We start from the raw sequence: 25,715 nt of genomic DNA, 5'->3' as shown, positions 1-25,715 counted from the left end.
TTGATTCACTCATTAATCCACACACATACTGGATAATGTGAGTTGATGGCCTTAATAAATCATTTTGTCATCTCTGATGAGGTACATCTTGGCCCTTAACTGGCACTGAAAAGTTGAGAAGTTGATCTAAGTGTATAATAATGATAATGCATAGCTTTTATATAGCGCTTTTCTGGACACTCAAACACACTGAATTCATTTTATATATTTTCGAAAGGTGAACACCTGCTCATAAAGACTAATTTCTCTGGGTAGGACTCCAAGTTTTATTTTGATGGCGTCATCCCTGCTGTGACACATGGCGATGGCAACATCATGATATGCAGGTGTCTCTTGGTGACAGTGACTAAGGAACATAGGATAAACCTGTGGAACAGGCGTATCCTACCAATTGCAAGATTGTCCCTTTTGCTTAACCTGTTCCAGGTTGGATAAATGGAGACGAGAGGGATTCAATTTTGAAATATGATGCCAGTGCAACTCAGGCCTAACCACTGATTGACTGTAAAAATAAACCAGCAACAAAAAAACAACAACTATTAACCACAAGTTACTCCTGATGAGAAACCTGAAGATCGCAGATCACAATGTTCCTTCTGTAACAGGGTGAACCTTCAGTATTCAGTATCTCTTCAATATTCTTTTGAGATTAGTAATTGATTTCCATTCAATTTCAGCTGTCTTTCTCCAGAGGTGTCAAATATACATGACCAAAGCCAGCTCACCAGAGAGTCCTGCCTGGCCTGGAGGATTACCTTGTACAGAATGAAAATGACAAATAAGACATTTTTTGCAATTCTTTCAATAAACCAACTGCTATGGGGAATAAGACAACATTAACATCGTAGAACTGCTTGTGAAATAGCATTAGTATGAAAGCCATGATATAAAGGCGAGCCTATCAGAACATGTTGAAAGGCAGAGAAATTGCAGCTAATACAGCATAAAGAATTAGTCTGAAAAGAAACACAGTAGTATCGGACATCAGATTCAACATTTCCTCAAAGAAATTCAAGTTCTTTAATTCAGGTTAAAAATTTTATCTCATCACGAATGCTTTCAAAATCTGCTCGAGTGGCTATGTTTTAGAATTAAGAGAAACATTTGGAGTTGTCTTTCTTTACAGGTTGTTATACTTCATCAGCTACAAGTCCCATTGTGCTGTATGCAGCCCCTCGATTAAAATGTGTCTCAGAACCTGCGTACAAGTCATCACTGCTAAATTGCGTTAAAAAGAACAGTGGCTGCAAACAGAAATCTTTATATAAACAGGCAGGATATCAGAATTTCCTATCATTCTAATACCCTGTCACAACTACAGCTACACTGCAAAAGCCACCCACACAACTTGATATCTGGTTGGATACAAAAACACTCCTCCCTCTATTCGCTTTTTAAATTTCTAATAAATTTCCCTTCAAAGGAACCAGACAGCTAATTAATAGTTACAAAGGATGGAAAACAAGGGGAAGAATGGATCAAAGCTTCTCTAATATGAGCCAGGTGCCAAGCTCTGGGATCAAACCCTTTTTTAATGTGACAGTTTAAGCAGCATTGTAGATAATTCACTATATTATGGCCAGGCTTCCTCTTTTAATGAGTTGTTTTAACTATCAGTCCTCGCGAAACGGCAATCACATCACCTAATAGTCATGAACAGTGAATGCTTGATTGGATAACCACTGCTTTAGATGAGCTGCACGTGCAGTTTATATTATTTGAAACCACTAATGTGCTACTAGAAAGACAAATAATGTGTTTATTGCTTTTGATAAAATGTCCATCAAAGAGAAACTGTAGCCATTTGGGGAATCCATGAGAGAAAGAGTATTGTTTTGTGGACGAGAAACAAATGAAAAATATGTTTATTTCAAAATGAATCCTTCTATTAAGCGACAGTCCTCAGTGTAGGGCTGTTTGTAAACCTGAGCTGATGCAAGATGACACAGTCAAACAGGCTGGAGTTTATTGGTCATAAGATGAGGCTGACCTTTCATTTGTAGGAATAGGCAGTGAGGAGAACAGAACAGCAGAGGTCTTTTAGAAAGCAGCTCCTGGAGTGTGGCAGGCTGGATGCTGATCTTTTGTGGCAGCTGTTGTGTTGTAAAGGTGTGTGTCTGTTAACTTGGAATGGCATTTCACACGCACTGCTGCAGCGCTTCATGGCCACCGCTGCACCTGGGCTGAAGGTCCTTAGAGTGCAACAGACTCACAATGAAGACACACAACACATGGCGGAGGTAGTCACACATTGAAGCTAAATTCAAACAAAATAAACTTGAAAGCAAGATGTTATCAAGGTGGCCTGTGTGTGGTCAAAATCAATTTCCTAAGTCATTTACTTCTCTCGAAAGAACATAGTAGATTTGCATCAGTCCCCATACATAAGCGACTTTAAGGAAGAGCCACAGACTTTTACCAGTGACATTTTCGAAGGTCACCCCATATATTAACTATGAAGTCACGCATGGCTTGTGAAGTGAAGTGAATACCTCTGACTTTGATTGATTGACACTCCTTCTTTGTGCTCAGATAGCATCACTTGCACAGAAATACCATTTCAAGTCATCTACTTTTCTGAATCATTTGCTCTAACTTCCTATTTCTCATCTCTCTCTCTCCCGCTCTCTCTCTCTCTCTCTCTCTCTCTCGCTCTCTCTCTCTCTCTCTCTCTATCCAGATAAATCTTTTCTCTCAATGGGTCCTATCTTTGCCCAGGAAAAGTGTCTCCTTGAACAAATCTGACATTTATAAAATGGATTCTTTTTGATGAAAAAGGTCATATAAAAGAGTCATTATCCTTCAATTAAAAAAGCAACTTTTTGTTTGTTATTTTGATTACATGTAAAACTTAACTAGAATGTGAATATTTGGTCTGTTCCTCCGTGTTTGACCTGCCCAGGGTGTGTCCTGCCTTCACCCGCTTGGATCTGCTCCACCGTGTATCCCGTTAAGTTGAATAAAGTGGTATAAAAAGTGGGTGGACGGTTTCATTATTGTGTTTGTTTGTTTTTTAATTAGTATGTTTGGTGACCTTTCAGTGCTGCTTAATCTCTAATCAAGATCATTCTCATTCTCTCATGGAGTGTGGCATCTTTCTGTCGGAGTTCAACTCGTGGCTTAAATAGAGGAAATCAGTGACGTGACCGTAAAGCACCTGCAGACAGAAGCAGGCGATAATGGAGCCAGGCCTGAGGGAGGATGAGCATGCAGCACCGTGAGAAGCAATTTGAAGAAGCTCAATAAGTCATGACCCTGTAGAGGTTTTATCATACAGCACTCAGGCTTACTTTCATGTGCTGTGACAGGACCAGGAGGTGCACCATTAGGCATGAATTCCCATGGTACAGCATCAGACCTGAAACAAGGAACACTTCGCTCATCGGGCAAATCAGATTTGACCCACGATTCGTGCTGCATACATACAGTATGGAGTGTAAAATCACTCCACCAGCATTTAGATGAAACATTGCAAGATCTTTTACAGTCTCGTGAAAATATGTATACATTGATATCCAATATGTATTGTGTTTGATGTATGTGTAGACTGTAGATGTATTTTCAGCAACAAACAGCATCTACATATTCACATTTATCTGTAAACATTGCATAGAAAATATATGGTTTCAGTCAGGATGATCACATGAGGAAATACTCTATGTTGTAGTAAAGGATGGCTTGGCCAAAGGTAGTTCATTATCGGTACAGTGACTGAGTGCAGCTGACAGCTGGGGCAGGGGAGAGTGCCACACAGGCAGGCAGGACACCGCTGCTTGGCAGGCAGGTCCAAACTGTCACAGCTCATATCTACAGTCAGGACTGAAGAGAACGCTTCTCATCAGTGCATCTTTGCTCAATCAAGAGGTCCACTTATCTCAAAGGAGCGCATGCTTATTGGTGACATCGTAATGATTGAGTGTGCACATTTGTGTGCCTTTGTGAACAAACTCTGATTGAAAAATCTTAATCTTCTGGTCAATTACAAGATATCTGACTGAGTAACAACTCTTCTCTGTCATGCGGAGCTCAGGATGAAAAGTGTTGATGAGGCCACACCAGTCTGGGATGCCTGGTATCAAACCAAATTCTTTACTTCTCATTATCGGAAGAATAGAACAATACAAGAGGAAGAAAAAGACCAGAGGGACTTTGGTGTTCTGTTGAATCCATCTTAGAAATAGGAATACTACAGCAGGAAATGTTCAAAGGTTATAAGCACACAGATGCATACTGAATAAGGTGACTTCAGGCTTTACAGGGTTTTCTTATGAATCTCTTGTGACACACTGTTCAGTACACGAGTAGTTGTAAAGTTCCCCTTCTAGCACTTTGTATGTAACCAAAACAAGCAAGTTGGATAAGGTCAAAGTGCATATATGCTTCAAACGTGAGAACAATAGTAACCAAACATGCATGAACGAACACATAAACAACAATGTACTTAGACAGGGAGCTGACCAAATAAGGCAAATTTCTATTAAACATCATGCCCATTAGCAGCTTTTACTTTTCACAACTTCCATACATTATTGACAACAGTCCTCAAGCGAGCAGGCGGCTTTGCATAAAAAAATGCGGTTTGCAAAGTCTGAGTGGATTAAAACATACATCTAATGGTGTCTTTAGTGGATCTCGACGGAATTAAGCCAAATAGTGGCAGAGCATACGTAGAAAGTGTTCTATACAGATGTGCTGTGAGTTGGCTTAAGCGCTTTAGGCAGCGTGTTCGAGGATCCCTTTGAGTGTTGATGGTAAAGATTATAACGCTTACACAATCAGTAAATGGCACTGTGTTTTTTCTAAATGTATTTCTATGAGTAAGCGAAGTCTCCACTTCTGTCAAATATGAGTTTGAAGTCCACTTCAAATATTTTTTGATCGCAGGGAAAAAAAAAGCAACCCCTGATTCTCCATTTGTGATATAAGTACTCTCTTGAAAAGGTTATTACCCGGTGGTAATAGGAGAACCTTTCCTCTGAAAGTGAAGTAACGGTTCCCTTGCAGAGACAAGGCTGCTCAGAAGTTTATGTAGCTGCCAGAGAGGGGCAGGATTAGAAGGTCAATAAAGCCTGAAACATGCTCTGGTAAAAAGTGAAATGGATCACAGGGTCAATATTGCGTCGTCTATTATTTTTAAAATAATGAACAGTCTTTAAGCATCCACATGACTGCAGCTAATGAGTTCTTGGTGGCCTTTTCTGAGAGCTTAATTGCATTTAGTGGTTTGATTTGTCCGATCAACACAACTGTTGATTTGTGAATTCCCACTAATTAATCTATAACATGAGTTATTTATTTTCTTTGCAATGGATTGCTTGTTGCACTGAGTCGTCTCCGGCGTTCTTTGGATTCATGAGCAAATGTGTGGTGTGTTTGCCAACTTTTAACGGGGAAATAACAACCCACTGATGTTTTGCTCACTGCAAGAGATGCCTTTTCAAAAGGAATATGTTCTTTTTAAAGAAAACATTCTCATTGTTAAAGCCTTCCTATTTATGTAGACGTAAAGAATATGCCAGTGAGTGAAATGACTTTATGCCAGTAATTGAAAATATGGGCACACACACACGCACACACACACACACACACACACACACACACACACACACACACACACACACACACACACACACACACACACACACACACACACACACACACACACACACACACACACACACACACACACACGATAACAGTATAGCGTTGGTTTGCAGGATTGTTTGGAGGTTATTTCGGTGTGAAACAATCAGCGGTGCAACAGAGCCATGACTCATCCCATAACTACAATCGGAGATGTGACGTAATGTAATCACGCTCCAACAACAGTCTGCGTGGATTTTTCACAGCTTGAATTCCATAATTACTGCCATTGTCGCAGGATCCTGATGCCACATGACGTTGGCAACATCTGGTTTAGGCAGAATGCGTCTTACTGCTGATGGATGATCATTTTAAAGTCTTGTTTTTTTTCTCCTTTTATTTTTGAAGGATCCATAGAGATAGATGAAGACTATTTTTAAGTTCTCCATTTGGTGGAGAAAAACACAGCAGTTTAGATAGTGTACAATAACAGTGGGTTGACAGTGGCACTCCACAGAGAAACAATTCAAGAAAAGATGGGAGATGAGCTGAACAGTGAACAAGAGGGGAACGACTGCGGCTGCTTTGCTGCTATTTGGAGCATTTAGTCACTATCCAGTTCATCGACTGGACCTCAGTTCACCAGCCAATCAGAAGACAGAAAGCCCGGACTCGAAGCCTCTTTTAGCCCACAATCAACACCCTGCAGATGCTGTCACAGTTGGGCACAGCCCACATACAGTTCACATGGGATAAAGTGACCGGATGCTGTTTTGACCTGAGCTATACTGGTGATATACTGTAAGTTGCTCCAAACAAAGCACAGGTGCACAATGGAAATGTAAGCAGTCTTTTTTTTGTTTGTTTTTGTTTTTACTTTTTACATCGACAGCACTATATGTCAGAGGGCATATGTGAACATACCGTGTCACTCAGCAACTGCAAAGGTTTAAAGCCACAGTTTTGTTGCTAAGGAATCGGATTTGAGCAATTGGTTTTTAAAGTGTAAAACTTTCCTTCGCATAAACTCCAAAACCAATCAGCATATCTTAATGCAAGAAAAGGTATAGTACCTCAATTACTTTCCAATAATTGTAGTAGTGTCTTCTGTTTTAATAAACATTATTGGGCCCAGAGATGCTGAATAATAGTTTTAACTCAACACTTAAATCACTTGGCTTTGAAGCATTAGGTTGCTTCTATTATTAATGTATTATGTAGTGTCACCAAATGGGATCTAAATATTACTGAACATCCTCCGGTTAGACGAGGATTTTTACTCTTATTATGTATGTTGATGTAAATCGATAAATTGTTTTTGGGAATAAACATTCAATGAAATGTTTTTTCTCAGAGTATGGTGTGGCAAAATACTGAATGTATGTTTTTATCGTGAACAGATACCGTTCTTCAGGCAGTAATTCATGTGCAAATAAATCCCATTCTGAGACGGATAACTAAAACCAATGCTCGTAGGTAAATGCAAATGGGTATCTATCAATTTTCATCCAACTCAGGAGAGTTTGAAGCAATCCCAGCTGACATTAGATGAGAGGCCTGGTGATGGACTGGTTGATTGCTAGTTCATATCAAACTGGAGTACTGGTTCAATCCCACTGCCAACGGGCCACTACTTTGTGTCTCAGAGCAAGGCATTAAACCCACAACTGCTCAGCTTGGGTCAAGAAGGGCATTCGGCATAGCGAGGCATACACAAAACATTATAATTATGAATTGAATGGAATTTGAAGCGTCCACTGTTCAGCAGCAGAGTTACATCAGCTATTGTAACTACAACTCGGCAATATTTGTTTCAAGTGCCTAAACTTTGAACTGCTCATTGATTAAAACACATGACATAAGATAAAACATAGAGAGAGTCAATATAGCCTCAGGGGTACTGGGTTTTCTGTTAAAAATATGGCAAGAACAAATAAAAAAAGTAGATGCGTTTCCTGTAAGAGGGGCTAGTCTTTGGAACAACTTGGACGATAACTTGAATAAAATCAAATACGCTGAAAACAATTAAAAGGCGGTTAAAGATGGCCACTTTTGAAAAATATCGAGTTTAGGAAGGATGAGATTAAAAGTAACTGTGTTCACTTAGAGGACCGTTTATGTTTTGGTTTTTCAGAGATTTTCAAAGAAAATGCAAGTTTTTGTTGTTGTTTTCAGTTCTGTTGCAATTGCAGAAGGTTTATGTATCTTATTTACAGGGTTAGGCAAATTAAGTTACACTTCAGCCTCAACCCTTTTCTTTGTTGTTGCATTTCGTATTTGGTAGATGGAATAAACTATTACTATAATACTGTACTATAAACGCGGTGAGTGGCTGTGGCTGTGGCTGAGTTCCTACCTTCTTGTCTTTCAATTTCTGAGTTGCAGTTTGACCCCCTACTTTTGCCCAAGTTACTCTGAATAGTGGGCAAATCTAACCAATCTAGTCTCCAGTGGATAGTTTTCAATTCCATTTTATTTGATTTAACGAACTTGAAAAGTTAAAGGCAATTAGTTTGCTCAAATGTGTGAGTTGAACTATCTTGCCTATAGATTGACCTGATGAATTAGTCCTGCGCTTTGCGTGGCAGAGGACAAACTGTTTATTGGCAGCAGGACTGTCAGGAGTGTGGATAACAGTTTGTTGCTAGTATCTCTGAAGCTTTGTGATAATAGCATCAACTGTCTATCAAAAAATCCCTCTCACTGTGGGGCTGCAGTATCTTACCACTGATAAATTACTTGTTTTTTTTAATCTCCACAATCAATCAGATTCCAATCTGAATAAAAGAGTGGGACACGCAGCAGGATAACCTAACAATGGTTAACCTGCAGACAGAAGATTGCTCTCTGCAGGACATTTAACAACCTCAATACGTTCCCTCTGAGCTATTCGCAGCTCTTCCTAATGAAAGCAATCACACAAAGCCAGGTGAAAAACTTCATGTGACACGAAGAAAGTGATTCTACTTTGTCATACACGCCTGGCAACAAGAGTAAAGGTATTATTTATTGAGGGAAATTAAAATTTAAACTGCGAGACAGTGTATACTTTGATCACAAAAAGTCCTAAATTCTTAAATAACTGGTTGGAGAACCAATATAACTAAACAGACTCCTGATATGGAAAATAGATTTCTGTCATGTCCGGGGGATCCAAGGGGATGAACATGATAAACGTTGCTATTCATTGTCTGTTAGGGCAACGCTTAGATTTTGGATGAAGGCTAAACTAATCTAAATCAATCTTACTTTTTTAATCCGTTTGGGGTTACTCCTTTTTCTGCATTTGCCCATCCTGTTTCTAGGATGTGGTGGGCACCAGGGAGCCGGTGGGGGTTAAGGGTCTTGCTCAGGGGCCCACAATTGTGACCTGTCCGCTATGGGAAACTGATCCTGCAAACTCCTGATCCCAAGTGCTTCTCTCGCCTCTAAGCCTTCGCTCCTGATTCTCTGCGTCTGACACATCACTAGGAGCAGTGGGAAGCCATTACAGCGCCCGGGGAGCGTGTGAGTCGAGGAGAACTGCTCAAAGAGCGCACAGTGGTAACCTGTTGGCTGTGGGAATCTAACCAGTGAATGTCAGATCCCAAGACCGTTTCTCCATCCTCAAGAATCACGGCTCACAGACCTGTTGATCCTCATGTGGCTTTTTTTGATAGTTTGGTATTTAGTCCATTTTGCATGATGTATCTATTGTTGTTTAGAATTGAAAATCTGTGGTTTCAGCACAGAGAGATTCCCACATTGTCACAACTTGGTGTCACATGGCAGCGGTTACTAATTTTCATCCAGAAAAAAAAGCACTTGATAAGACTAACTTTGACTTAAAACAAATGACATTTTCTTTATCATACTATGCTTAAAATGAAGTTCACAGTGAATTGATTGCGCGTCGAGCAGCTTTTCAGCCACCACCAGCATGTGGGCCTCCATCAGAACACAGAATAGGACTTTATCAAACAGACAGATCACAAAATCAAAACTGTAGGAGGTTGTTACTTTGGTGAAGGACATTTTCAGAGAAAATGAATTGAGATTCTTTTTTTTTTAACTGTGTCCGGAGCACAGGTGGGCAATCAGACAGCAGCATATTGCCTGATGGCTTCTTCCTCCCCGGGTTGACAAGACAAGCCATTCTCGAAGCTCCTGGGGAGCGGGTGTCCAGGTGAGTCAGGGGCAGAGGATGGCAGGTGTTTTGACAGAAGGAGGAAAGATGTGGAACTGTGCATAAAAATCAAAACTGGACCCAGACAGCTCCAATAATGACAAGGACTCTTACAAAATATTGATGCCATTTGGACTAAACCTTTTCAGTGAGCGACAGAACATTCAATAAAGTGATTTGAATTCATCTTTGAATTGGAAGGATATGGTCTTTTGGTGAACCAGACTTCTGTCTGCCATTAACATGTATCTATGTAAATTTAAGCCGCTTTTTCCTCAGGAAATTAATAAATTACCCTCGGTGTGTCTTGGTAACATAAAAATGTAATTTCTGAATGCGTTTCTGAATTTAAAAGCACTAGAAATTTAAGAGCTTGCCATTTTTTGCTGTTGAATCTTCAATTATGCTTGACAGAGGTTGTGGTGGGAAAATATTCATGCTATTAAAATAAACCTTAATTATAAAGAAAAGCTTTAATTACAGGATCAATTTATTCAAATGAACAACATACACGGGATGCAGGGCTTTCTCCACCGCCCACGCACATACACTCATACAGTTATCACTAGGAGATCCAGAGAATAATTGTTGCATATTGTATGCAAAATATACAACATGTGCACATTAAGTTTCCCATTGCGTTTGCAATGTTAGATGTTTATCGTTAAGCAGCAAATACAAAGACTTTGCCACCAACAGGACAAAGATCGCTGCTGGACAAATCTACTGAAATCACAACAGTGCATGCCTGAATACTTGACAGAGGCTTGCAGCGCACTATACCTCTCGAAGATGAACAAGTCTTTATTGGCATTAAAAAGGCATCACGAGACGGTGACCATCTGTGAGCGTCAGTCACCTGCAAGGTTCAGGTACCTCCTCTATATGGTGACCGTTCCTTAGAAGTTTTTCTTTCTTTTTCTTTTTTTAATGACCAATATAAAAACAGGGCCACGTTCACAGAGTCGGACCACCTCTCGTGTCTCCAATGTGATCAGAGTGTCAGTCAGTAAGCTCCCACAATCACCGCCTCCGTTTCTTTTGACGGTCTTCTGTCGGCCACCAAAAAGTTAATCATCCCCTCGGACTTAATGAGAAGGTTACAGCCCAAGAAGAAGATGCCAAACACCACGGTGAGGGACAGGACGCACATGACGGCTATCTGGACGACCCTCATGATGAAGAGGCTCCTCTCGTCGGGAGCGGCCGCCACGAAGCCGTTATCGGTCACCACCGAGGAAAAGTTGCAGCAGAAAAACTCCCCGGTCTTGTTGAATAGTCCGCTCTCAGTCTGGTTAAACCCGGTGTTATTCATCTCTACTTTTATTCGGACTTAGTTTTTTTTCTCCACTGTGAAACTTTCAGCGCCAGAGATGAGAGAGAGAGTGCGAGAGGTGGATGAAGAAAGGCGCGCCCCGGAACAATCCCTCAGAGAGAGGGGAACGGCGATCCGGTGAGAAGTGAGGATGAGGAGGAGGCGAGTTGGAGAAGTTCCGTCAGATCATAACGCGCAGCTCTTCTGGAGTTCAACACGCCGCGTCGGCATCGCGTCGCCGGGGAGGGTTTGCTGTGGTGGCGCGTTGGCAGTTTCAAAGCGGAATGAATCCGCCAAGCCCGCGGTTAAATAGCCAGACTGTACCTGGCTCAGACAGGAACGGGACGACACGACAAGAGCGCCGCCACGCGGCCACACTGCGAGCGCGCTCGGCCCCAAAGTGCGTGTAGGTTATGTAGGACATTTTGTACCACGTCTGTTATGTATGTTTGTGCGTCTGTGACCTGCCGCGTGTCAGTTTGTGGGTTTACATGCATGCATTAATGCAAAATGAGTTCGTGGTTCATTAGATACTCCATTAGTCGGTTTCAATTGCCCCCATGTCAGAGGCAAGCCAACGTGTTTATGGGTTATGTTTATGGTTATGGTTTATTATTGGCATCTTTATCACTTACCTTAACCCTGATTTTTCTTCCAGGCATGCAACACAAATACTTTCACAAAACCCACAAGTAGGACAAATGGAAATAAAAAAAAACTGTAAGCCTAGTTGCCTCAATACATAAAGCTCTTTCTCATCGCAAACAAAAATATGGAAAAAAAAAAAGAAATAGAAATCTCAGTAATATCTTATTTGTGAGGACAAAAAAAAAAAACATGATTCTGTTGCATCATATGCTTCAAATTCTCACTGATTCAAAAACCTCCATTGTTTTTTTTGTATTTGAAAATATATGGAAGCTTATCTCTTATTTAATGTTCTCTGCACACATACATATGCATACCTCTGTAAATAGCTGCTCTTTTGATGCCCTACATCATGTGGAACTGCCTTCGATACTCATGTTTATCTGTAACAACTGATTTCCCCCCCCCAGAGTTCTTGAGATATAGACATTTATGTTAAACACGAGCGACTTGTAAGTCTGTTGCGTTTTGTGCACATTTGATTGTTTTGCATGTCCTGCTGTATTACTTTTGATATGTATTAATGATATGTACATGTTGGGTCTATTGGAATCTTCTAATGATGTGATGAACTGAACTCAATACAACACATTATTTAGAAGTTATTCACCTCATCTCAGCTTTCTTGGTGGCTCCGCCCCCTGAAATCTGAAAGGTCACTTACTCCCACACTAATTGATGTCAATCATTACGTAAACTCGCTACCCATCGCAGCAAAAAGAAATACTCGTTGCCCCTGAAAGTAATTTGAAGAGAGATAAATGTAAGTGATAGTGGTGTAGTGGCTAGTACTCCTGCTGCATAGTGACAATCTCCTATGTTGAGACAAGACGTGTGTGCTTTCTGTGTGAAGTTTGTAAGTTCTTACTTTATACACATGTTGGTTATTTTTAAATTTTTTCTCCCAAAGTACAAAAACTTGCATCTGAGGTTAACTGACGACTCTACACTGCTTGTTGGTGGAAATGTCAATGTGATAAAGTGTTTGTCCTGAGTGACATGTCCAGGGTGTACCCTGCCTCAAGCTGAACAAAAGATGAATGGATATGGACACGTATGTAATCCAAGCAGCATTTTGATGCTGCAAATAGTATGTTGACAGTGGATAATGACAACGTCATTCACTCAGAGAAATAATTAATGCCGAAACCAGAAAACTAGCTGGAGTCATTCACTGAATGCTATTAAAATATTTCCAATTCTTTGAAAATGTCAGAGAACCAATCGAGGTATAGATTTCTTTATTACATTTGGTGTCTTTCTGAGTTTAACTTTACCCCATGTGTCTCCACAGAAACATTTCTCTGGATCGCCTGCTCCAGACCATTCAACAACACTGGTCACGTTCAAAGCTGTATTTGATGACATGATAGCTCTTCTGCAGAGATCATAATGTTTTAAGGGATTTGTGTTGTGCTAAAGCAATGGTAGATCATTTATGAAATTAGGTCACAAAGTTTCTTGTCTGAGGGGGTGGTTTGTAAAATCCCACAGGCTTCAATCAATAATCAATTTATCCTTTCATCATTTTTTTTTTCACAGCAACATTTTTATTTGCTGTGGCAGGAAGTGAAACTACTGTCATTAGATATGCCTGTGCACTATAAATGAGTCTCATTTAAGTGCACCAACATTCACAGTATGAGTACTGTAAACTGTCAAATGAGTACTTTCCAACTTAATATTTGTAAATACATATAGAAAACACGATGAGGCAATTCTGTTTAACTTTGAGGTAATAATCAGCTGTTATGCTTTGCCTGTGTGTTGAAACATAAGTTCCTCCCAACCGGTGCACCTGGATAAAGCCTTTCAGTTGAAATAATATACAAGAAAAAACAAGAAAACTTGGTTGGGCTTATGAATCTAATGCAAGTGTTCCCTTTCCTAACGTGTATCACTTTATAACTGTTACTTTAAAGTCATATTTGTTATATCATTAATTATAGGACATGGATTTATCCTTATCATGTAAAATACAGATGTCTCCTAATCACCAAATATTTTTCTTTTTGTCATTTTCTATTATAAGCAATTGCAAAGCCATTTTCTACTGTTCCATTACTTAAGCAGCACCTGAGCGGGCACTGACATCTGGTGGACATTTTGAATTTGGTACGAGCACTCCGCTTGGATTATGTGTATCCAGTAATGAATGGAGGAGATACCAACATCTCTGTGCACAGACTGCAGACTGCTTGAGTCCAGTCAAACTGCAGAACAAGTTTCACGTGTTCATTTGAGAGTCTGCGCTTTTTACATTATTGACAGGCTTATCATTGTTATTTGGGTGTAAATTAAACGCCCAGATCAGATTTATTTTACCACATCACCCAGAATAATGTTTCACTGCGATCTGTAGCAGCAGATGGCAGCATTGTTCAGGAACGACCCAGCAAAAGCCTGCCCTGAAAACACTGTGGGGTAAAAAAACACGCTGTCTTTGTGAAAATAGAATGAATTATAGCTGTGCACACACAAGTTGTATGCAATTTATGCCGACAATTTCCATGTTTTTATACCCCTTCCTGGCTGTCAATTGCTTTAGTGGTCTTACTATTGTTTTTAGAGCAAGTGCATAATGAAAAAGCAAACATTAACTTAAAGATTCCTTGAGAGTAACTTGAATGCAATTTAATGCAAATTGAGAGAAAATTACGAGATATTTTTCCATCAATGCAATATTTTTACTCTGCATGTTTATGATCTGCAACAATTTTTGAACTTAATAAACAGAAAACGTTTGTAGTAATTTTCAATTGAATACTGTTTCTGTGACACTTCTGTAGCTTATATGGATTAAAAGACAACATTAGTTCACTCGTATTAGTGTTATACTTCTAGGACTCTCCTCTCACAGCGAGAAGGTCATTGGTTCAAACACTGGCTGGGCCTGTCTGTGTGGAGTTTGCATGTTTGCCCTGTGATACGATTACCCTTTGTAAGGTGGGATCGGCTCCAGCATCGCACAACCCTCAACAGGGTTAATCAACGTGAAATATGGACGGATGGATGGTTTTCAAAGTTTAAGATGGGGTTCCAGAGAGCTTCAGGGGTTTGCAGCAGCAGGAAAACTGAAGGGGTTAGAGAGATGCTTCTTTAGTTTTTCCTTTACATTTATAGAGAAACAATTGTGACACAAAGATTCACTGGAGGGTAAAACTATTATACAATTTCCTCATTAGAATACACATTTTAGAACTGTATTTGAAATAGATTCTAATTGAAATAATGTAATGTAGCTTAGTGTGAAACCATACATTTAGATCCAAACAACCATTGACAATAATATCCTACATGGAAAATATGAATAAACGTACCATTTAACCAAAGATTACTACTTGGCCTGAGAAGAAGCAAGTGCTACATGAGAATTAGACAAGTTGGGTGACATAATATGGTCTATGAGGTGGGGGCTTATCCTCTCATACTTTTCCATAATATTGCTTCAGAGCATCTATTTGCATTATCTCATCAGTCAAACCAGATGCAGTAATGAGTGCTAAATTACACTTAAGCAGAGAGCAGATATTGCCATTTCTAATGTGGCTTCTAATGATCGTCTTGGTGCCTTTCAGGATTTGTGTGTGAAAAATAATATTTAGATAATTAAACAGATCCAAAAATAGGAAATGTAAAATAGAAAGAAAAAAAAACTTCCCTCTTCACTTTCGAGTGTCTATCTCTCTGTCTCAATTACTGTAGACTGATCATAGTGTGATAAATTAATTATTATTATTTTCTTCATCCTTTTCACCACTAATTTGACATTGTCCAGGTGATCACAGCTGGCTCTGGGTAAAGGAATCGTACACCCTAAACACACTGGCAGTCCATCACCGGGCAAATGAAGAGAGACATTCACATCAACTGGCAATTGAGAGTCATTGATTTCTACTAATACATGTTTTTGCCCAGTGGGAAGAGCCAGATTATCTGAAGTAACCCGCATCTACTCTCTGTACCATATTACAAGACTCCCCAAGACTAGTTCAGATTCATAGTATTCCGAAGCCAACCCCTGTTAACTTTGGAGATACACTATATTATATTATATTATTTTATATTATATTATAGTATAGTATAGTATAGTATAGTATAGTATGTTATGTTATGTTATGTTATGTTATGTTATGTTATGTTATGTTATGCTATGTTATGTTATAGTATAGTACAGTACAGTATAGTATAGTATGTTATGTTATGTTATGTTATGTTATATCATATAACTATATTATATTATATTATATTATATTATATTATATTATATTATATTATATTGCAGCACATTGGTAGGAAAGAACTTAAATAAGGTCACAAGATTTGAGTGCCAGTTCAAGTCCAAACACAGCAAATTTCCCGGGCAAGTGTATAAAAGTAACACGGTGTTCTTTCAATCCCCATCAATACTGTACATTGAGTGCAGAGATGCTCAGTCAGTCACTCAATCTGTACTTGCAGCTTGACAGAAATTCTGGTGTGTTGCGTCTGGCGCGGCGTGCGAAGCGCCTACATTTACCAGACGGCCCGGACGCTCCCCTCGTGAGCGACGTGGCTGTCAGCCAATCAGAGAGGAGGCGCAGGGCATTCGCAGGTCGGTCTGAGCTGAGGTTAGATTGCGCTGAGAATTATCTCGCCTGTCCTCTTTACCGTTATACTCACTGGGAGAACAGGTGCGGGGAAAGACGTGCGCAGCGCGCAGGAGGCAGGAGGCAAAAAAAATAAAACAACAACAACAAACCAAAACGCGCATCGGCTCATGCTATTTCTGCGAGTCGACCAGAAACGAACCAAGAAGACGTAGTCCAGACAGGAGCCATGAGAGGCTTTGCTGGACGGACTGTGGACTGCACTCCGCTCCAGAGATGGACTCTAACTTAGGTGTCGCTCTCCAGACGTGCTGCAGGCTCAGTTTGCACACTTTGGATTTGGTGGTTCGTTACTGCGCGCTCGGTCATGTTGGCCACGTTCAACACGTTGCCTGAGCGCGAGGCTGCGGCGGGTCACCAGTTCACTCCAGCTATAATCTAGGTAAGCAACGAGTGTCCTCCTTTTTCTGTTGACGCGTGCCACCTTACGCTGCAAAAATAGTGCCATGGACTCATCGCTCCAAAAAAAAAAAAAAAATAATCTCAGCATGAAATGGTGACCATGCTGCTGATGTGACGGCTGAGCTTAAAACCCCGTGTATATTATCTGTGTGTCCTCAGGGGAAAGGAGCGTCTATTGCTCCATTGCTGTTGGTTGTGACAGTGTTTGTTCGTCTTATTTATGCCCCATCCTTCCATAAATTGTGATTTTCCTTTTGAAGGGGGGGGGGGGGGGGGCAATATAGGCCTAATATGCATTGACATGAAGGTGGACTGATCCCTCATGTTTGCATAGATGACACCACCACATATCATTTTGAATTATCAGCATGACCCTATGTTTAGTGCCTTACAAACCCTAATGTTTTGTGTTGTTTATCCTATAAAATAAGCTACAGTCATTGGCCTAATGAGCTTACTGAGATGAGCCCTCTAATCACCTACTGTTCATGTGATGGCTGGGCAATTTTCTCCACTTGAGATGGTGAGTTTTTGGCACTGGTATCAAATGCCGGTGGGTTACCTATGATTCAAACTTAAGTGTTCATTGTTTGATATGTACTGTCTCGCCTTTTGCGTTTGGCGTGACCGTTTTAAACGTGAGGTACAACAGGGCCAGTATGCTCAGCACTTGTGCACGTCACTGTTTTACAAACTGGGTAGTTCAAATACTTTTTGTGAATTTCATCTCATTTTGGGTCCAGCATGCTGCTGTAACACATTAAAGGAAAGCCCAGGATTCCTTTTGAAAATACTGCTTCATTAAGTAGAGTAGCTCCAAGGACCAAGGATAGATGAACAAAATGTCCATCACAGCAGTGATTTCTAACTTTTCTTTGCAGCAGTTCCCTCATATCCGGTAAAGAAACGCCACATTTTGACTGCCTGCATTTCCAATGTGGAACAGAGATTCATCCTGGCTGATGATATAAGAAACAGCAATTAACATAAATGCACAACACCTCCAATCCAGGGGGATTGCCATGAGAGGAAAGTCATGTAGCAATGACACCATAAAATCAATGGAAAGATCTGCATGTGTATTTGATGACTGTAAACAGTGAGGAGGTACAGCTTGTTTTGTATTTAGATTCTTCATTGTATAGTAAATGGGTTGGTTGAGACAGTGCTGGAGATGATACGACCCGTGGTGGCAACATGAAATAAAAGTGCCAGAAATGCTTGCAAAGTGGTGATGAATGAAGGAAGAGTGCACAATATTTCATAATGTGGCTGGTAAAACATATGACTAGTCATCCAGTCAGATATGTTCAGCGCCACAGAACCCTTTTAACACTGTGTTCAGGGTCTTATCTTTAGAGGTAAATGACCCCAGAACTAAATTCATATCCTGGTTTCTATTGGAACAAATTCACAAAGTTCATGCGTGGATCTATTTCCAACAACCCCAGAGCAGGTAAAACCTACAGCCAATCTCATGATATCTGGGCCCCATTACCCAACATTCACTACCTTGCCAATGGGAGTCGGCACCCAGAATTGGGAGCCACTAGAAAGCGAAGTGCACAAGTTCATGGGCTGGATCCAAGGAGGATTTATATTTCTTGGCCTGTGTTTGACTGGGGTAAGAACTTTAAAGTGTTTTTTTTTTTCTCCACTAAATATTGAAGTACCTATAAGCTACGTACTTGACGATTGGTTAATCAGTGTAGAAATACTTTATTAACCCCAGAGAGAAAGCGTTGATGCGTTACGCCACACAGACAGGATGGCAACTCATTGACGAAGGTCATGGCTATTGTTTGTGGAGAGAAACAAAGGTGCAAACACAACCACCTTGATCATTTTTCTTGTCCAGCTTCCGTCACGGCTCCATGCTAATGTGAGGTGTGTCTTGTTGCATTACTGTGGAACACAAGTTGTTAAATAACCTTTCATTTCACATCAGAGAATTCATTATCCCGTTGAATAATTAGGCAGTGCTTAATTTAACTTGTAGCGTTTCACCAGGCATTTCACAATAAAGAGTGCATCCAACAAAACAATTATCTGTCACTTGTGAAAGCAGTTGATACCTAATGAGTGAAACTCGTCTTGACAAGACTGGAACAGTGTCATTTAAAAAAAAAAAAAAAAAAAAGTGAGGTATTTTTAGAGCGGTGCATAGCAGACAGGAACTATTCCTCTGTGCAGATGGTTCGACTGATTGAGTCAGATATCTCCGGACAGGACTTCATCAAGCTGTTGGTAGTGTGTTTGGTGGTGTCGTAGCCAAACATGTTTGCCATAGATGAACCAAAGCAGATGGTTTGAGATGCAAACAGACAACATTAGGCAGAATCATCGTTGCTCTGTTTGTGTGTGTGTGTGTGTGTGTGTGTGTGTGTGTGTGTGTGTGTGTGTGTGTGTGTGTGTGTGTGTGTGTGTGTGTGTGTGTGTGTGTGTGTGTGTGTGTGTGTGTGTGTGTGTGTGTGTGTGTGTGTGTGTGTGTGTGTGTGCGTGTGTGAAGGTGATATCCTACACATACTTGGGTTTCAGCAGAGATTTATCCATTTATTTGATTACACTTATTAGATGCAATCTTGATGTACAGATGTCTGCTGGGGTTAAGATGCACTGAAAGGTGCATGAATTCTGTCTGAAATCATCCACTGCACTGGGATGCCAGTCCCGGTGCGGCTGGACAGACTTTGCCTTGTTTTTGAATGAGATAGGAGTTAGCCCAGGACAGCCGTGTCAGCCTCTGTGATGGACATTTAAGACAGAGTACGTGTGTGTGTGTGTGTGTCTGTATGTGTGCGTGTGTGTGTGTGTGTGTGTCTGTGACTGTATGTGTGTGTGTGTGTGTGTGTGTGGGGCGCACGGTCATTACCATGCTGCAAGTGGAAGATAAGGGAAACGGTCAGATTCCCCGCGGGAGATGCCGGAGGCATTTTCCACTATTTATAAAAGTAACTAGTAATGTAAATGATGCCCATGTAAATTTATGATTCAAAAGACAATCATGTTCAGTGTGTGTTCAGTTTTTAGGAATATGGAGAGGCTCTGTTGTTTTGCTCCACTGTGTAATGAAAAATATATGTGCTCCACAGCAAAGTGTGTATCAAAGCCTGTATTCCTGTTCTGCATGCTTAAAGACTCCTGGCTATTCATGTGTTTGATTCTGTGCATTTGATTCGCTGAAAGCCTTTTTTTTTTCCTTCCCTTCCTACTATTTCTATTCTGATCATACTTTGGACAAGCCTTTCAACAGCAACGAAAAACAACAACAATCATTTCATTGGAGTAGAAATCCTGTTTGACAGGAAATTATGTTGTTTTTCATCTGAAATGTTGTGAGGCATACATCCCATGCCGATGAGAAATTCAAACTCCTCAATTTGAGTCTGGTCTTAAGGTTCTCCCAGATGGTTCTAGCTGCACCACGGATGAAGTGGGAGAAGCCTGTAAAGGGGGAAATGAGCACTCACTCATCCTTCCAAATGGAAGAATGTAAAGGGTCTGTGGTCAGTCTAATGCAGGAAGTTGGGTGTGACCTCCAATGGACCGTCCTTCTCGTAAAAGTCTGCATGCGGCTGGGAGGCAGTAAACACACATATAAAACCAGTGAAGATAAGAAAGTGGAGATTTTATATTTCGGTCCTTGAATGATTTACGGTAAAGTCGGATACTCTCAGCAGTAATATTAGTAGATCTTATTTACTGTACTGGCTGTACAGTAAATATGTTGGCCTTCGCAGGAACTGTCGAAAAGAAATGTGTCCCGCCGGGTACTTTTACAATCGCATTTTTAAATAAGATGAAACTGACCCCTTGAGAAAGGGGATGACTGATCTCTCTTACAACAGGTGCCGAGATGTACTGTATTTGTACTACTTTACAGGTGTCACTGTCATCCCCCTTTTAAACTACTGACATACATATTTATTAAAATGACTAACATGATAACAGCGATGCTTAACATCACTCACTAGAATTACCAGTTCCCCTAATAAGAATACTTTTACAAATGAATCCAGAGACTAAATGGAGTAAAGCTAGAAAGAAATGTCTGTAATGAAGACAAAAGTAAAAATGTTTGAAGTGAAACTGAAAAAAAATAAAACAAGCTTGAAAACTAATGTGATGACAGTCCAGATACAGGTACATGCAATAGAAAAGAGAAAAAAATGTTTCATATAAATCAAAATGTGATTAAAATGTAATAAATATACTATTTCAAGCCTTCGTTGTATTGTTTCTCATAACTTTATTAAATCACAAAAATACCATATCCCAAAATATAATACTTGGCATTTTCCTTTTGTTTCTTTTTTCTAAATTATCACAATGAAGTTCTAGAAAAATGCTTGAAAATAACTGACCAAACAACAACATTAAAAATCCATAATAAAACCATGATTTAAATTCACTCTATTCCTCAAACAAAAACCCCTCAACCCTCTAGTGATCACTCACTCTGAATTAAACAATAAATGATGGAGTTTCTGTACAAACAAGGGCTGGTTGTTGTCTTTGGGCTGGTAACAAATTAACCTAATCGTATTGAATACATTAATTTACTTTTTTATGGAGTCTTTCTGAATTGTAACCCTTTTAAATAAAGACCCTATCAGTCAACATTGGTCTTGGAAAAACAATGTTCTTGTGAAAATCCAACGTCACAAATCACACAGGACGACTTTGGCTGCAAAAAACATGCGAGACATTTTTGATCCAAGTACCATCAAGGCCCTTGCAACATTTCAGATGCTGCTATTTCACACCATGCACACAGAAACAATACAACAGACGTCATAAAACAAATGGAATGATATCATTTTCAGGCAGAATCCTAAGCCGTAAGCTCCAGTAATCTTCCCTCTGCTGTTAGATGTACTATTATGTCTCATTGACTTATTCTTTTTTTTGTTTCCTCCCTCCTGAAGGATGACACCACCTGGTCGAAGCTGCAAAGTCTTGCCCCCATTTCCTCACCCCGTGTCCAGAGTTCACACACCTCATTAGCAGCTGGAGGGCTCCCGAGCGCTCGCCGCCAACATCCCCGTTTGGCTGACCTCCCGGCGAGGTGATGCGGCGGTTCGTCTACTGCAAGGTGGTGCTGACCACCTCCTTAGTGTGGGTGCTGGTGGATGTGTTTCTGCTGCTGTACTTCAGCGAGTGCAACAAATGTGACGACAGAAAGGACCGCTCGCTGCTGCCTGCCCTCCGAGGTGAGTCCCGACATCTCCCACTCACGGCGGCACGGACGACGTTGAAGGTGACACACTATTTTTAATGCTCCTTGGTCTTCAGTTGTGATTAGATTGCCACACAGGGCTGATGGCGTTTCCATTATTTTCGTGTTGTAAGTTTAAAGCAGTGTTTGCGTGGTTCGAAGCCAGTTCCTGAGATCAACCGAGCACACCGTCTCTTTAGCCGGGTTCATTTCCTTACATGCCCTCAGGAGCCAGGTTTCTAAGAGGCTTACTAATCTGCTTTTAAGGTTCGAATGAGGGAGAGCTGAGAGCTCCTCGGACTTTGGAGTTACTTTGCTCATGAGATTAATGTTAAATATTACACATTTTATGAATATATCAACTATCTGTAAGAATGATTTCAGACAGTCCCCCCCAATGGCACGTGTTTAACATTTAATCTTTATTCAGTATAATCTCATGCATTATTTAGCCCACAGCTGAAAATGTAATTTTTAATCTGACACATATTTGGAAGTTCATTTCTGGTTCTTTATTCAAATCCTGATAAGCTTTCACCAAGTTTTCTTTCACTGACTTACAAAATAATAGTGCAACTACTATTCATTTAAAACCGAAGGATCAAATATGAAGAATTACCATTTTGTCCAAATCACTTAACATCTAATAATCAAATGAATAAACATCAATAACAATATCATTACTTTCATTATGTAATATCTGACTGAGGTTTTGTTGCAACATAACGAGGATTGTTTTCCCCACAGGGGATAATGGTTGAGTGATGCAAAGTGTCTGGTTACCAGGTGTATAATAACCTTTTTAAGAATGTCAGCCTTAAATTCCTGATTAGCTTCAAATCAGTGATTTTCCTTTCACAATAATAAAGTTTATTGCGAGTGGCACCTGGCCATCATGTTAATGCGAGATTGTATGCTTACCTGATGGTTGTTTGAAGACATGCTGGAAAGAATTAAAAGAAAGGATGCTGTGCTCAGTCACGTAGACACAGGGTATATCTGCAATGTGAATTAATGCATTTGTTTCTCTCTGTGCCTCATTGCGCTTCATCAGAGAGAGATGCTTTAAAAGAATAACACTTGCTTTGATTATCGAATCTCTCCTCTGCGGTTTGGGCAAACTCTCCTCAAACATCCCCATGCAATTGAATAAAATCTCCGAATCCATATCAAACAATTAAAGAAAATAGATTTTCAATATTTTTCACAACAAATCGTCTCCTTGTCTCTCGCTGTGTTCAATGTAATATCACTCATCCTACGTTCAAAAAAATGCACATCCAAAAGAAATCATTATGCAGTTTAATAACGGCTGTACTCTGCGATTTCGACCATCTCAGGGAAAAATAAAAGTTGGGCATTCATGGCAATATCTCCAATTGTGGCTTAAATCTGTAGTCTTGCATCGGCTGCAGCTGCTAACAAATACAAATGTGGCTGAAAAAAAAAACTTGGCTTGAAATCCAACGCAACGCCAAAACAATAGTTGTCAGATTCACAAGGACGTGAAAGGCTGGATGACGTCAACATTTTCCGCTCAACTTTTATAGCAAAGCGTTTCCCTGAGCGTAAATGCTGTTGCAACAGTCGCTCGATTCTTGGTCGGCTTCATTTATATACATTGTACAGTGTAGTAAGTAATGCACTCATTAAACTGTACAAAAAAAACCTGCTGAATTCAGTTTTACAGATATTGAAAATCACTCAGCTCTCTGAGTCACTTTACGAGCCCTTTAACATAACCCAGCCCATTAAGTTCTAATCTGTGCCTCAGTTTAAAACTCCTGCTGCATCTCTTTTTGTTATACATGTATTTATCCCAATCTAAGATCATTCTGATTATAATATATCACTTTTAGTCGTTATAGAGGGGCAGAAGTTGCGGTGCATCGTTTGGCTGAATTGTATCTTCCTCGATTAGTGGACAATATCTGTAAAATCAGTGATGTCTCGTTTGTGGAAAGACGGCTACACTTCGGCTCGTGTCCACATTATGGGACTTTCACATTTAATAATTCAGTGGGACCTTTTTTTTTTTTTTTCTCTCTCTCTTCATGAAGTGAAAAGAACAGCTGAATAGTTTTTGATACTAAAATTCACTTGTTGTAAAGGCTATTCATGTCTAGATAAACCAACTAAATCCCTGAAGTTAATCCAATCTAACAGTGTGTAATTATTTGAGTAAGAGGGCTTTTGTGGAATTCGTATGCATTTACTGATGAATTGTTAAGAAGATTTAGATTTTCCCCCACAGCCAGTTCTTCCATAGTCGAAAACGTTACATAACTCTCATTTGATAATTTGGGCAGTTCAAGGCTCAAATATTCATTTGCCCTTTAATTTCTCCTTTTTCAAAAAAAATCTAAATATGCTTTTAACATGTGTTCAAAGCTGCTTTCTGCCTCACGCAGAAGACCAAATACAACATTATTATATTATTTTTGTATTTGCAATCAGCCACACAGAGAGGTTCACAATCAAAAGGAATCATCCCGGGATATTTTTAGATCATTAAAAAGTACACTCGTTTTTTCTTTGTTTGCAAAAACAAAAAAAAAAGGAAATTGGGATTCATCACAGTATCAATTGATCTGAGTTATCAACAGCTGTCACAACCTTTTGCTTTAAAATAATTCTTCTTTTTGCCATATTCTTGTCCGGGGTTGCACCAGACAGTTTCTGTGTTCTGTGTCCTCCTTCCTCCCTCACTGCGTCCATGAAACTCCTCGCTTGACTCTTCTCTTGCCTGGCAGCTTCACCCTCAGCATCCTTTTCCAAACACAGCTATCATCTCTTATGACAAAGCCACATCAACCTCGTATCTCTCGCTTTCCCACTAAACTGCCCATCCCGAGCTGTCCCTCTAAGGTTCTCATTCTCAATCCGGTCCACTCTGCTCACTCCCTCTGAAAACCTCCTCATCCTCAGGTCGGCGTCCAGTCTTTCCATCAGTGCCTCCCTCTCTGAACCACACGACTTACTGGAGACCTTCCTCTTCAACCTTAATCGACAAGGACAAATCATTGATAACAATGAGAGAAGAAAGATTAATGGCTTCCATCATTTTCCTAATTATACCTAGGAAGTAATCATTCTGTCATGTTGTATCTCCATCTGTTTTCTGAGCAGATGGCTGTAATTTAATGGCAATGATTGAAACCTATTACCATGTACAGTGCATCACTGTAATGACGAGACACCGAGGTGAGAACGGCTTAATTATGGCTTCACAAGTTGTTTGGCTTAATGCTTTTGTGGGATAAATATTTTCTTTTCTATACTCGCTAGAGAAATGCCATTACTCCCTGGGAACTTGTACCTTCTCAGATATATTAAAACATAGAATTTGATCCCGGTTGCATTTAGGAGAGGTGCTTACTGCTATGTTGCGTACAATGATAATATGTTGCTGTGAGCATTAAAGTGCACATCAGAGCAGTGTCACAGCACTCTGCGTGTTGACGGTTCAAAGACGAGCCTCTCTGATCTATAATGTGATGCCAGCTGTGCTCGGGTTGCAGGCAGGAGGCAAAGCAGCAGAAGGAAGAAATAGAGGTAATGTATGGAGGCGTGAGAGTGGTTTGAACCCGAACAGGAGCCTCCAGCTGTGCAGCACTTCTCGGCAAGCTTTTTCTAAGTAAAATGTGAATAAAAATAGCCGGAGGACGTTGGAAGCCATGTGACGAAGAGCACAATGTAAAATCTGCCAGGAGATACGTGCGCATTTTTGAGAAG

At 40.2% G+C, this 25,715-nt stretch overlaps 2 protein-coding genes across 2 annotated transcripts in view; one reads left to right on the top strand and one right to left on the bottom strand.

The window, feature by feature from the left end:
- Nucleotides 1-10,754: 10,754 nt before the first annotated feature.
- On the bottom strand, nucleotides 10,755-11,063 carry rprma (reprimo, TP53 dependent G2 arrest mediator candidate a; the record flags this gene model as incomplete). The annotated part of the gene is made up of 1 exon (XM_080478187.1): nucleotides 10,755-11,063. The coding sequence occupies one exon, from the start codon at nucleotides 11,061-11,063 to the stop codon at nucleotides 10,755-10,757; it is 309 nt and encodes a 102-aa protein (XP_080334313.1).
- A 5,290-nt stretch (nucleotides 11,064-16,353) lies between these two features.
- Nucleotides 16,354-25,715, top strand: part of galnt13 (polypeptide N-acetylgalactosaminyltransferase 13) — a 33,772-nt gene continuing 24,410 nt past the window's right edge. Inside the window, exons 1-2 of the mRNA XM_080478387.1 lie at nucleotides 16,354-16,742; nucleotides 21,691-21,975. Coding sequence (XP_080334513.1) covers nucleotides 21,834-21,975 — 142 coding nt within the window. The 5' untranslated portion in view covers nucleotides 16,354-16,742; nucleotides 21,691-21,833. The remainder of the gene's footprint in view (nucleotides 16,743-21,690; nucleotides 21,976-25,715) is intronic.

This window comes from Lipophrys pholis, assembly GCF_963383615.2.
Source record: "Lipophrys pholis genome assembly, chromosome: 13".
NCBI classification, from domain to species: domain Eukaryota; kingdom Metazoa; phylum Chordata; class Actinopteri; order Blenniiformes; family Blenniidae; genus Lipophrys; species Lipophrys pholis.
This window is presented reverse-complemented; position numbering and strand designations above follow the sequence as displayed.